This window comes from Odontesthes bonariensis, chromosome 14 (assembly GCF_027942865.1).
Source record: "Odontesthes bonariensis isolate fOdoBon6 chromosome 14, fOdoBon6.hap1, whole genome shotgun sequence".
Classification (NCBI taxonomy): Eukaryota; Metazoa; Chordata; class Actinopteri; order Atheriniformes; family Atherinopsidae; genus Odontesthes; species Odontesthes bonariensis.
Genome location: NC_134519.1, coordinates 3219526 through 3234273, shown reverse-complemented (window position 1 = coordinate 3234273; position 14748 = coordinate 3219526). Strand labels below are relative to the sequence as shown.

Sequence of the window (14748 nt, the reverse complement as noted above, 5' to 3'; positions counted from 1 at the left end):
CCTGTGGGGGATGTTTTTCTGGGTCAGGACCAGATGTGGGAAGTCTACACAAAGGAAGAGACGGAAATCTCCTCATTTACAACCACCTTCGGCCTATGAAAGCTTGAAATAACCCTGTTGGAAAAATGACTAACCCGCCTATGGAACCACACTGCCCCCTAGTGGTCTGTAGTGTTGAACAGTTAAATCCAAACGGAGTCAGTAAACTGGACAGTTATATGCAGTAATGCAACTGTTAAACGATGTCCCTTCTGTATCTTTTTGTACTCCATTGTTAACACAGGAAAATAACATTGTTGGGTTCGCTATTCATATGTCATAACTGTACAGATGAACAAAGATAGAAACAGAATGAAGTAGTCTAAAGATACACGTTTTCTGTGTTTTTGTTCCTCCATCACCATCCATGTTCTTTTTACGTCGCACGTTTTTAACCTCCGCTGCTGCACGTCATCACATAGTTTTTTCTTACCAAGAAAGCCAGCATCAAGCTTGTCAGCTTTTTGTTAACACTCTGTGAACTTAAGCTCACCTCAGAGTTGGGCAGCAACCAGCCAACTCTGACACTTGGACCATTTAGTCCTTCTGTACGGTGAAGTCCTCGATACAATGCTTTCTTTACATAATGTCTGTCAAACCAAACAAGAATTCACAAAAGTAGCAAGTTATGAAACTGATTATTAATTGAAATATTAACATACCAGAATCGTAAGGTTCTGTGTATTTCCTTCTTTGAAGGTGGTGCCCTACATACGAGGTTAAATAAGGTTTATTGAGACAGTGAGAACTTCTGGTAAATCCTTATATTTGATATATCTAAATGCCAAATATCGCTACAATTGTTGTTATGTCTCGTCAAATTTGTTAATCATGTTTATGTCATGTCATGTCTTGTTTAGTTTCATGTGTGGGTCCTGTATGTTTTAGTTTAGTCAAGTCACTCATGTCCAGTCCTGTCATGCACTTCCTGTTTTATTTTGTATTCACATTTTCCCCTCTCGTTTCAGATCCTGACTTCCTCCCTTTGTGTGCTTTCCCTCATTGTGATTGTCAACCCCGCCCCTGATTGGTTCCACCTGTGTCCCCTTACCTCATGTTCAAATAGTCTTTGTCTCCTTTTGTCTGGTTGTCAGTTAGTCTTGTTCTGTCCCTAACCAAGTTAAAGTCAAGCGTTACTGCATTCTAAGTTTGCATTATTTTTGTCATCCTCTTTGGAGCGTCTTTGGCTCTTTATTCTGGAAAATAAATACCTTTTGGATTACCTCACTGAGTCGTGCAATTGAGTCCATCAGAACTGTGTCTCAGGTCGTGACAATTGTTTGATATGTTTACAACAATTATTTGTCCTTTGATGGATACATTTTCTAACTTGTAGAGTCCTGAAAAAGTCTCATTATGCAGTTATGTAGTGTGATCTCTGGCCACAGAACACACATTATTCAATGAATTCCAGTAAAAAGGTGATGATTGGATGACTTTTGTGAATATGTAAGACAGAGCAACAAAACCCAGAAGTTAAACAGTGTAGAAAATAGTTTTAAAACCATGTTAATTCACAAATGTTATTTATATTCAAAGCATCTTTAAAATGTCTTCAAACAACAAAGTAAAGAGAGAAATGAGAAAGTGTCTTTGTATGGAGGGTCCAAAGGATCCACTTTCCCACGTGTCCCAATACATTTGACTCTGTTCCAAGTCGGGTCAGACTGAAGAAACTTCTTAGAAACAGTAAACAAGGAGGAAATAAAGTCATTTCATCTCTACTGAGTCGTCCACATGAAGAAGAGTGAAATAATCAGCTGGTTGTTCTCCATGAAGATGTGACCTGCACCTCCTGAACTCTGTGTGATTTCACATTTATCTTTCAAGCTGCTGCATGTTGTCTGCACCGACTGTGAAGCAAAAGCAGCCCAACAGCCACATCTGCAGGCTGTTCTCAGTGTTTACAGCACAATCATTCAGCTGCTTCCATGCATCAGCATAACACAGTAATAACAGCCGTGCTGTTTCTGTTCACAGCTGCTTACAGATGCAACAGATAACACAGCGTGTTACTAAATTCACCACCGAGCTGAATGTGTCTGTGGGAACATGAATGTGTTTTAGTCTTTCTGCATCATGTGACCCCATTTTTTCCATCTGCTGTCAGATTCAAATCCAGACCACAAAGCACACAGCAGCTTGGGCTGAGCTGTCAGTCAGCAGCAGCGGTCTTATCTGTGGGCCCACAGCAGGGGCTGATGGGAGCTCTGAGGAGCTGTCAGAAAGCACGTGGCCCTGCTCTGATCTCACAGCTCGTCCTTGTTTGGCCTCAGCTGCCTCAGAGCGCCACTTCTCCCCAGGTTCACCAGAGGAAACACCGCTGCACAAAATGCTTTTCCTCCCAGCCGCTGCTCTGTGCTGTCTGTGTTCAGGTGAGTGTTTCCAGCCAATCAGGAGCCAGCAAACTCCACCTGGAACAAACACCGTCCCACTGACCTTCGTCTGTCTGTCTGTGTCTCTGCAGCGCTGGTTGCCATGGCAGCAGAGCTGAGTCAGGACCAGTTAACGCTGACCAGGAGAGTTGGTCAAAGTGTCTCCTTCAGCTGTGGACAAACTGACCAGTGTTATAATACTTATGTATACTGGTACCAGAAGAAAGAAACAGAAACATTCAGAGTGATTCTTTATATAGACAGAGTTAATGGTCGTGTTAATAAAGGTTATGGTCATCCTCAGAAAGATGATTTCTCAGCTGTGAATAAACAGAACGGCTGGGAGTTGCAGATACAGAAAGTTAAACTCGATCATTCAGCCACCTACTACTGCAGCTGTGAGAAGAGAGGTCCACAGTGAGAAATGATCCCTGCAGCCTGTACAAAAACCTTCAGATGAACAGATGGCAAACAGTGTTTGTGACATGAAGAGAGCAGTAAACCACAGCCCAGGTTCACATATTTCACCTCCATCTCAGACAGAGTCCCAAACACACTGAGCTGAGGGAGCTTCTTCTTCACTGCTGTCTTTATTTATTTCAACTTTCATTCAACTTTTTCTGCTTATTAAGAGAATTTTTCTGAAGGTTCAAAGATAAAAACTGTGCAGATTTCAAAGCTTTGGAGTGGAAAATGATCCAAATGAAACTTCAATGCAGCATAAATAAAAGCGAGACATTTTAAAGAGGTTTATTTAATCCTGAATGTTTTCATTCACATGTCCAGATAAATATGAATCTGCTGCTTTGAGCTGCTGCTGGAATAAAGTCCGTTCCTCCTGTGAAATGTTATTGAGCTCTTCATGAAAACACTTCCAGCAGCACTTGTTGTTGAACAGCTTCCAGCAGATTTCACCACATCATTTCACTTTATTCCATTCTCAGAGACAGATCTGGGACTGATCTCAGCTCAGGATTTTGTCCTTTAGCAGCAGCTTATCAGGACAGATTTCCATCAGTTTGCTGTGGATGTTCCTGCTCCCAGAGGATGAACCCAGAGTGCACTGAGACTGAGACAGGAGCAGGAAAGCTCCCTGCATTGATGTGAGGTCTTTGCACCATATTCCAGCTCAGAAACAGGACACGTGCACAGTGAGGGCATCATGGTCAACACGCTTCTCAAAGCATCTACACAAGGACATTCATGATGTGCTGATAGTATCATTGGGACCAGTCAGCTGATTCTCTTCCCCTGACGCTGAAATAACATCTTTAAGTGATTTCATGTGACTTTTCCATCCATCAGCTCCATAGTTTTATATCTCTACATGTTGAGTATAAGGCAGCTTTCACAGCTATGTGGCAAATATCTGGCAAACTGTCACGGCCATGGGGTTTCCCCATGTTTTTAGTTTTATGTTGTATCATGGTTTAGGCTTCATGTCTTGGTTTTTGAGTTCTTGATTTTAGTCTTGCCATTGTTTTCCCCTCACTTCCCATGCCTGATCATCAGTTCATTCCCTTCACCTGTCCATCCGTCCCCAGCTGCACTCACTCACCCATCACTCTCAGTTCACCATTTAGTTTCCCCGATCTCACCATTCCCTTATCACGTCAAGCCACGCCGAGATAAGTGTTTTTTCCATGTCATGTTAAGTCTTTTGTTTTGTTTTATTTTCTTGTCACAGTGATATTCATGTTTTATTTTCCACAGTTTAGTTTTGATATCCGGCTCAGCCGCGCCTTGTTTTAACCTTTGTTGTTTTATAAATTAGCAGCACCTGCTGGCAAAAACTGGATGCTGCTAATGACCTTATGGACTTCTTTTTACAGAAGCAGGTCCTCCAGAATATGCCAGGTGTGTCACCCATCTGGAAGGAAAAGAGAAAAACGGGTTGGTATCTTTGCAGGAGGTTATTACAGGTTATACACAGTAACACTCAGTACTATGCATATAAGAATTAATTTTCCTTTACAGTCTCCAACACACTCTGTGTGTTCATCTAAGAAAAGGGGAGGTTTCATTTTTCTTTGATCACAACAGAATGTTCTAACGGTCATCAAGTCTTTCTTCATATCTAAATTTAACCACCTTGTGTTGCGATCATGCTTGGCTGTTGTTTTTATTTTGGTTTTCTGAGTCTTCGGCTGAGCATCATTCCTGGGACTCTTGGATGGAGTCTGGATTGCTCCTGCCATCACACCTGTTCCTCATCTGCCCTCACCAGGACACCCGAATAATAATATGAGATGATAATGAGAACACTGTCTCATCACAACAATTGTTGCCACGAGCAGCAAACGCCTTTCTGCTCTGAATGATGTGGGTGTTCCATCAGTGAGCAACATTTTGGAGTTCTTCCTGAAAGGTGATCAAAGAGACGTGTTCAAAACCACATATTCTGTATCCAAAAGCATATCCTGATCATACAGTATTTTCTCTCCTTTAAATACACACATACACACCTCACTGCTGTTTAAACAGGTAAAAAGAAGCAGCTGCTTATCCAAGAAGTCACCGGTGAAATGATCTGAGTCCTTCAGTGTTTGAAAAAGGCAGACATCCCAAGTTCCAAAAACTCATTTCAGGGAGATGCTTATCGACCCCCCCCCCCCCCCCCCCCCCCCGCCTATTTACTTTTGGGTGTCTCTAATTTTGCTTATTTATCAACATATTAAATTGGGGATTTTTTAAAAGGCTCAGACAGGCTGGATATAGATAGTTAGATATAGGCCTACACAATTTAGTAACTAAATGTGTATTGATACTTTAAATAAGTCTTTGATACGTTTTGCTTTATTTTATAACAGCATTTAACCTACAGAAATAAAATGCAGCCTACCTCCACATGTTTTACAGTCATTAAAGCTGCAGTCTGCAACTCTTTTTCAAGCATAATGCCTGGAACTGTCCGGGGATTCTGAAAGTAGTACATTAAATACCCCAATACAAAAAAAAAAAGAGTTCTCTAGGTCCCCTATATGTCCCGCTAGGTCCCTCCAAAGCCAGCAGGTTTGTTTACAAAATTGCAGACCGGACCGGTAAAAGGTAACCAATCAGGTTACGAGCTGGGCTCTGCTGTCTGTCAATCACCGATTGTGCACGCGCGATACAAGGTAGGCTCGTCCCCACGCTTATTTATCTGGACTATTGAACTTCATTACGGGCTAGTCTACTTACTGTGTCTTCCATGATCGCAAATGACAGGTGAGTTGATGAATGAGGAGTCGTGTACGTGCACGAGTTCTCATGTGTTTTGATGGGGCGGGACAGGAAGTTGAATAACTTTTTATTTTTCGGTTAAAAAATAAGCATTTCTTGCATTTTGCAACTACGGAGGTCACCGTTTTCAACTTCAAGCGTTCTGATAGATCATGTAAACTGTTAAAATGCCAAAAAGAAGGACTTTACGTATGACAACAACAAATCCTGCAGACTGCAGCTTTAAGTCCGCTGTGGGCAACACTGAAGTCACTGCTGCATACAGTGCAGCTCGCCACGCTGTCATCATTCTTCACCTTCTCTAGACATGGATACACTTTAGTATATTCTGCTGTAAAATGAGTCTTATATTTTAGTTTTTTACTCGAGGATTCACCCTCTGCCATTTGGCAGGATGCACAGTTTTGAGTGGTAACTTAGGTGGCTGTCAGAGAGTAAATCGAAGCCCTCCCACACCGAACGTTATTGGCTTATTTTGCTGACTAAACCAATCAGCGCGCCCTCTGACAAGCAGTCGCCCTGAACGCTGGTTGAACAGAGCATCGCTTTGGACAGATACGCACAGGTTTCACACCCCTCTCTCTCAAAACGTGCATGGTGCACGAGTTATTTTATTGCCTGCACGCTCTCACTCGCATTGAAAAAAATAAAAAAAACACTCCCTCGCATAGTCTAAAATCCGGGATATTTTAGCCGACTCGCGGGCATCCGTGATTAACTATCAATATCAGGGAGACTCCCGGAACTTCAGGGAGACTTGGGATGTCTGAAAAGGTTGATCCAGTGCACGGTGTTTCCTTAAGGAAGCCCACCTGCTCTCTATACGCTGGCTGTGGGTGCTGGATGCTAACATCAAGCACTTTCTAGCATAGCTGTCATTGTGATCAAGGCTGAAGAATCTTTGAAAGTCTTCCATGGGATTTCTCCCCATGTTTTTAGTTCGGTGTTTTATGTGTTAATCATGTCTTAGTTTTAAGTCCATGTTTAGTTTTTAGTTTTCCCTCATGCCTTAGTTTTCTAGTCTAAAGCCCAATTCGCACGGGATAAGTATTACCTATGGATCACTGGTAATTCGCAACTACCCCCGCACCTCTGTAATTTTTTGTGGCGCATTCGGACGGGACAAGCAAAAGTCTGTAATTTACTGAAATCACAGACATCATGAGCGGATATTCCGTAATTGTCGTAACTTCCTGTTTTGCCCCGTTGTACCTGGTTGTACACATAAGTTGAACACACAGGTGTGCGTTCAGACGGGACTTAAATTACCACAGGACGTCTGTGTTTCGCCGAAATACAGTAGGTAATTCGCGGCGGAATTATTACCCCACAAATCACGGACATGGCGCATTCGCACAGGACTAAGAACTCAGACATTCTCCGCAATTATTCCGAATTACGGGGGGTCCATAGGTAATACTTATCCCGTGCGAATTGGGCTTAAGTCCAGTATTTAGTTTAGCCATGTTTTCCTCATAGTTTCTGTTGCTTTGCCATCACCTTCATTCACTTCACCTGTTTTAGTAGTAGATTTGCATACTTCATGCCCAAAATGATACCATAAAAGGCTGTGCTTCCTCTCTCCTGTGCCAGGAAGTGTTGAGTGTTGAGTCTATAAGAATGGCATCGAGGCTGTACCATTCTCTGTCTCCATGTCTGTATGAATCCTGGATGCAGTCCCCCCTCTTTTCTCACCTTCTGAAATGAAATATCCAGCAATAATTTCAGGATTACTATTTGTGGAGTATGCATGCATTTGATACAGTTGACCACAATATGTTACTCAAACGACTGGAGAACTGGGCGGGTCTTTCCGGAACTGTACTAAACTGGTTAAAAACGTACTTAGAAAACAGGAAGTACTTTGTATCAATAGGTAACTTTACATCTGAGCACACAAGAGTCACATGTGGAGTTCCCCAAGGTTCCATCCTGGGACCTCTTCTGTTTAACATCTACATGCTCCCACTGGCACAGATTATAAAAAACAACAGAATAAACTACCATAGCTATGCAGATGACACGCAGATATACATTACAACGTCACCAGGAGACCGAGGCCCTGTACAGGCTCGTGGTAAATGCATTGAGGAGATTAATGACTGGATGTGCCACAACTTTCTCCAGCTAAACAAAAACAAAACAAACAAAAAAAAAGAGGTAATTGTCTTTGGAGCCAAAGAGAAACGATTACAGGTCACCACAGAACTTCTATCTATACACCTAGAAACTACCAACCAGGCCAGAAATCTGGGTGTACTGATGGACTCAGACCTAAATATGGAAAAACACATTAAGGCAGTAACAAAGTCAGCCTACTATCACCTTAAGAATATATCAAGGTTAAAGGATCTGATGTGTCAGCAGGACCTGGAAAAACTAGTCCATGCATTCATCTTCAGTCGGCTTGATTACTGTAACAGCATCTTTACAGGTCTACCTAAAAAGTCAGTTAGACACCTGCAGCTTATTCAGAACTCTGCTGCTCGAGTCCTCACTGAGACCAAAGAACTGGACCCCATCAGTCCAGCTCTGAGGTCTTTACACCGGCTGCCTGTCCATCAGAGGATAGACTTTAAAGTTCTGATGCTGGTCTATAAAGCTCTGAATGGTCCAGGACCAGAATGCATCAGTGACCTCCTGACCCAGTATGAACCTTCCAGACCCCTCAGCTCATCTGGATCCGGTCTTCTATCAGTTCCCAGAGTCAGAACCAGACATGGAGGAGCTGCATTCAGCTTCTATGCTCCACATGTCTGGAACAAACTCCCAGAAAGCCTCAGATCAGCTGAAACTCAGTGTGTTTAAGTCCGGGCTGAAGACACACCTATTTTCAGCTGCGTTTGAATAAAGCTCAAAACTTAATCACATCTTAACTCCTGATTTTATCTATTGTTCTTATTTCTTTCTTTTTTGTTTAAAATCTAAATCGTGCTTTTTATTTCTACTGTTCCTGTAAAGCACTTTGAATCGCCTTGTAGTTGAATTGTGCTGTACAAATAAACTTGCCTTGCCTTCCATGAAGCCAAATAACCATCCTGGAAAACCCATCCACTGCGCCATTGGCACAGACTCCATACGGCTTGAGTTCATCATAAGAGTCCACGTGCCGAACAAAGCTCGGTCCAGGATTGTGATGTAGCCGACGTCTGAGACCATGAGGCCGTCTCTGCTCAACATCTCAGAGATCCAGAATGTTCATTACATTACATTACATTACATTACATTACGGTCATTCTGCAGACGCTTTTATCCAAAGCGACTTACAATAAGTGTGTTCCACATCGGTAGGCAAAAGAACTTCAGGTCACAGAGCATAACTAGTGCTAGAGTAAGAGCGGTAAGTTAGGTACCGAGAGAAATGGGAAGAAAATTTAGAAACAAATAAGTGCGTAAGGAGCTGGGAGGAAACAGGTGATGTCCTCAGAGGGCGGATCAGGGTAGTGTTTCCTGCAGAGAGGGCAGCGACTCAGCTGTCCTGACATCAGTCGGGAGATCTTAATTCCTAATTATTGCCTGTTTTTTAGTACTTAGTCCTGGTAGGAAATGGGCTTCATATGAAAGCATGAGAGGGATCTCTGATTAGAGATCAAAAGGGGGAATTTATGAGACTAATACAATGATGTCACAATTTAATGTTCTTTTTATACTTTTATATCTTATACTCTATTTTGAATGCACTTCTATGCTTGCTTATATTGCTACTTATAAACATATACTCTGTAACAATCATATATTAGGAAACGGAAAAGTGCACTGTGTTCTGAATGTCTGAAGCTCTGGGAAGACGTAACACAAAAGGAAGGGCAAGAGTTGAAAAGTCTGGTGTCTGGAGAGAGTAGACATCAGAAAGAAGAAGTTCGTTAAGGGCAAGGGTGAGAGGGGGGTGAAGACAACGCACACACACATAAGGAGTCAGGCATTAAAGAGGTGAAGACTAAAGATAAGCACACATGGGTGGGGTTACAACGGGATAAGTCTACACCACGAGGGAGCGCGGCTTCAGAACACAGGCCGCTTGGCTTGAGAGCAGACTTTTTCTGTACTGCGTGTTCCCCAAGGATCCTTGGTAATAAATAACTGCAGTTTGTACTCCGTTCTCTCCGTCATTTTATTCTCTCGCACCAACCAACTCGGGGAAGTCAAAATACGACTTCAACAACACCAAGAAGTTCAGGATGGCAGAAGCAGAAGGCTGGAAACGCACAGGGAAAAATCTCTGAGGTGAAGGGAATCAGTAATCTGCCTTCAAAGACAGCTTGGAAAACTCCAACATCTTAGAAAGACTGAGAGCATGACCCACCATCCCAGCGGTTCCACTGAGCTGCTCCATCACATGGTATCACTGGTCTACTGGCCGACTTCCTCACTGAATAACGCGGTCCAGACTTCTAAAGGACTTCTTTTCCCTGCTGCTGGGGTCTTGCTGGCGGCCAGCTCCAAATCACATGGATCACTTCCCATTTTTTGCCTCAGTGCCTGTCAGACATATTGAGAAGTTGAGGCAGAATCTGTGCCCCTGTTGCAGCTGCTTTCTGTTGCTGCTGCAGAGGCGCTTACATGCACACACAGAGCAGAAGGAAGAACATTTCAGAATAACACCAGGCTGAAAGAAGAGAGCAGAAGAGACGCTCATGTTGATCTGAACATTAGAGAAACACATCATGGAGCTGAAATATGATACTGCTTCATCATTTGGGCTGTTCAGCTCAGCTGCCACATTCAGCAGCAGACAGGTTTTTGTATCACTCTCACTCACTGTGTGGAGGAGGCTACGGCTACGACATCTTTGGCTCTGGAACTAAACTGTTTGTAACAGGTAAGAACAAATATTTCTTTTCCTTCAGTTGTTTTATTGTAGAAGCTCAAATGTGTTTAAAGTCAGTTTCTGCTGCTTCAGGCTTTACATGTTAGTTTGTTCATCATTAGCAGAGAATTCATCCTGCAGCCATTGTTCCAGAAGAAAAGCTCAATCATTTCTGAAAACATGTTGAAATCTCACTGAACAGCTAAACTTATTCTTTATTTCTGCAAATATTAGTGATGTTCCAAAGATTTAGGGTTTGATGGTCTCAGGGATTCTGTCACATCTGTTGTTCAAAAACAGGATGAGATTCAAACAGAAAAGTGATTTGATATTTACTCAGAATGATCATTTAAACATGTTTCATTTGAAATAAGATGAAGACGATAATTATTCATCATTCAAATATTTAGAAGTCATTTTTATCCTGTGAATTAAAGAAGTCTTTTTAAAATGTTAAATTGAAGTAAAACAGAATAAAAGCTGAAGATGAATTTACAGATCAGACAGTTTATCGTACTTTGAAGTTAAATTCAGATATTCATCATGTTTGAACTGGAGTAAACAGCTGTTAATGAACCTTCAGAGAAAACATTGGTGGACATATAACGGCTCAAACTCACTTCGTCTTCTTTTCCTTTCTGATATAAATCTAAATAGTAAAGGAGAAAATCTGTTTTACAAAGTAGTTGGAGGCGAATATGAAGTCTGACTTAAAGGCCGTATTTGACTTTAACATTAAAGCAGAACGCTCCAGTTAAAGTTCGACATGTTTTCTGTCACATTTGGGATTAAAGTTGCACCTGTTTGTACAGTTCAGTTGTATTTGTTTAAATCTCAGGAACAACTGAACTTAACTGTTAGTGATGTCACAGATATTTAGTTATTGATCATCTCAGTCATTCTGTTGGGTTGATATTTATTACAGGAGATTTGATGTTAAATATTAGTTTTCTATCTGTGTGCTTCTGTGTTTTAAATCAGTTCCAACTCAAAATAAGTCCATGAAACAGTTACTCGCTCAGATGTTCATCTTTTTCAGACTGAATATTGTTTTGGAAAAGAAGCTAAAAAAGAAGTGAAAATAACTGAATATGAAACCATGTTTGAAGGAGATTTTGAGCATATTTTAGTCAGTAAGTTCAATTCTGACAGACGATATGAGGCAACTTATTAAAGCTCAAACGCTTCTGTTTGTATGTTTCAAGACTGATGAACAGAATGGAAAAATCAGAAGAAACGTTTCATATTAAGAAATAAGTTTGATTAAAAGAAGAAAAGTATTTGGATGTAAATGTGTAAGACATGTCAAACATGTCCTTTAAAATGAAATCATTACATCATCATTAGTGTGGTCAGAGATGTGATGGTTATAAATCTACGGAGACTTTTACACACATGAACTCTTTGTTGTTTTTGTCTTTATTCAGAAAAGTTTCAACTGGCTGAAAAATCCTTCCAAAAATCTGATTTGCTGTTTTCTGGTGATGAGACCAAAGTAAATGTTGGTCAGAAGGACATTTGCCTCCATCCATTTTCTACAGCCGCTCCATCCTATTCAGGGGTGGAGGGGCTGGAGTCTATCCCAGCTGCCACTGGGCCAGAGGTGGGGGCCACCCTGGGTGGGTCCCCAGTTCATCACAGGGCCACACAGATAGATGATATTAAAGGGATAGTTCGCCTCTTTTGCCATGAAGCTGTGTAACATCCCATATCAGCAACATCATTTCTGAACATCTTCTTACCCCCTGCTGCGTCCTGTGAGCAGAGTTCCAGCCTCGTTTTGGTGTTGATGAAGGTAGTCCGGCTAGTTGGCTGGGGTTTAAAAAATAAAGCGTTTTGCTTCTCAGAACAATATGCGTTCAACAGAGTAATACATTTGCATCACAAAATGGTTCTCCAGGAAAAAGTCAGACCTGCTGGGAAGCAGGGGACTGCTCGGTCTGCACTTCGGTCCCATAGATCTTTTATTCCACTTCAGTTCTGATCATAAGTTTTAAATTATTTTCAGAAATTTAACCATTTAAAAACTGGTTTATATATTACAGAAACGGCTCCCATAGACATCCATTATAATGAATACAGCATTAGACTATGGCACACCTGAGCCGTTTCTCTAATCTGCCATTGCAGAAAAACTAAAAATCTGTAAAAACTGATGTTGTAGCTCATGAATGACATATCCCAGACCTAATAATCCCCCATAGAATATTTCACTTTGCATTGCATACATTGAAAATACAGCAGTTTGTGTGTGTGTGTTTTAACAGAAATTGGTGTTTACCTCATATACACTAGTATTTAAAGGGTTAATTTTTTTGGAAAATAATTGAAAACTTGGTGGTTATGATCAGAACTGAAGTGGAAGAAAAGATTTATGAAAAAATGTCCCTTTTCAGAAATTAAGGAGTTTTTTTTTTTTTAAATCAGGCATAACAAAAAAACTAAAAATCCCTAAAAATCAATGTTGTTGCTAATCATTGATATATCCCAGACCATAATTACCCCTACTCAATAATTCCACTTTGCATTCCATATTTGAAATATACACATCTATACACATATATGTAAATACTGGCACCTAAAGGCTTCAAATTTGGGCTAAAAAGTTCAAATTGGCATCTAAAGGGTTAATTTTGAGAAAAACAATTGAAAACTTGGTAATTATGATCAGAACTGAAGTGGAATAAAAGATTTATGAAAAAAAGTGGAAAAATATATTAATATATGATGTTTTTATGTCGTTTTAAAAGGGGACAAAAATGTCCCTTTGGAAGCTGCTGCTGACTGTGTGAATGTGTGTGTGTGCTGCTTGTTGCTGCTGTCCAACTCCAGATGAGCAGGTGGTGAAGCCCGTGGTGAGCGTGTGTCCGATAGCATCCAGAGTCCACCTGGAGGGGAGGAGCTCCCTGTTGTGTCTGGCCTCAGGCATGTTTCCTCCTCTGGTCCGCTTCTCCTGGAAAAGACAGAAGAAGAACGGTGGTCTGGAGGAGCTGCCCCCTGCTGAGGGATGGCAAACAAACTTCCAGCGGTCGGGACGCTCCGCCGCCATCAGAGCGGTTGATAGCGACTCTCTCCACACGTATAAATACAGCTGCTCCGTGGAGCACGAGGGGGGCCGAGTGGAGGCCCAAACACAACAAGGTAACCAAGGCTCGGTGACTGTGTTCAGCAGGGATTCAGCTTCATGTGGAGACGCTGTCAAAGAGAGCAGAGGAGCAGAGGACGGACATTTCTCACTGCCACTCCAAACCTTTTCTCTTTCAGAGGTTCCTGCTACTCCACCACCAACAGCAGCAGCTCCACCACCAACAGCAGCAGCTCCTGCACATCTGCCAGAAGAAACGTCTCCAGCATCTGATCCAGCAGCGACCTCGGTTCCTCCTCAGCCTGTGAAGCTGTCAGCCTCCTTCCAGTCTGAGCTGAGGGTGAAGCTGCTGTGCCTGCTGTACACGCTGCTGATAGTGAAGAGTCTGGTGTGCTGCTGTGGACTCTCTCTGCTGATGATCCTCAGAAACAAGGGAGCGTCCACCGGCTGCACACATGCTGACTGACTGTTTTCTGCTGGCCTTTTCTCACCATCACATCTCATCCGTTCATCTGGTTCATCACTTTGATCAGCGTTCACCAACCTTACTCAGGATGTGTGGGAGAAACTAAATGAAGCTGAATTATCAGCTGCCTTGTAGATGTTTCAGCATTTAACAACATTTCTCTCTTTTTAATATTCTGTATGTGCACAGTGTGTTTGCTTCTTCACATTTATTCACTTCAACATTCTCAATAAAGTGGAAAATAAGCTTGTTGTTGTTTGTTTCTCTGCTTGTTTACAGGTTAGGTATGTTGACAGCCTTTTGACTGTGGTGTTAAGTCTCTTCCTCTCATTTCATTTGCTCTCTTTATTCCTCTCTTACCCTGTGAATAAATGAAGAAGTGACTGAGCTCCGTTCAGCTGTGTGGGTGGAGGGCTCAGTGGTAAAAAGGTTTCCAGGAAGCAGAGAAAAGACAAACAGCAGAGAGGGGGGTTGATGAGTGTGTGCAGCAGCAGATATGAATCTGTTCTCAGTGGTTATTAGGACAGAAAAACCTGCTGACAGACACTCAGACTGCCTTTGCTGCAGCTGTGTGGGTTCCTGCTCTGCGGCCTCCACACCGTTAGCTGTGGCTTTTCACCTTAATAACACAATGACAGTTACAGCCATCCACTGAGCTGAGAAAATCATTTATTTATAAAATCATTAGAGACTTTATCCGTCACCATAAATTCATTCAGGGACACTTAAATGTGTTTATTGTGTTTATCTAAAA

At 41.9% G+C, this 14748-nt stretch overlaps 1 protein-coding gene across 1 annotated transcript; it reads left to right on the top strand.

Annotated features, from left to right (window-relative positions):
* The first annotated feature begins 2192 nt into the window (after nt 1-2192).
* Nucleotides 2193-14240, top strand: LOC142398573 (immunoglobulin lambda-1 light chain-like). The gene is made up of 5 exons (XM_075482624.1): nt 2193-2414; nt 2507-2812; nt 10408-10455; nt 13276-13584; nt 13708-14240. Exons 1-5 carry the CDS (start codon nt 2372-2374, stop codon nt 13992-13994), a joined length of 993 nt encoding a protein of 330 aa, XP_075338739.1. The 5' UTR covers nt 2193-2371; the 3' UTR covers nt 13995-14240.
* Nucleotides 14241-14748: the final 508 nt, after the last annotated feature.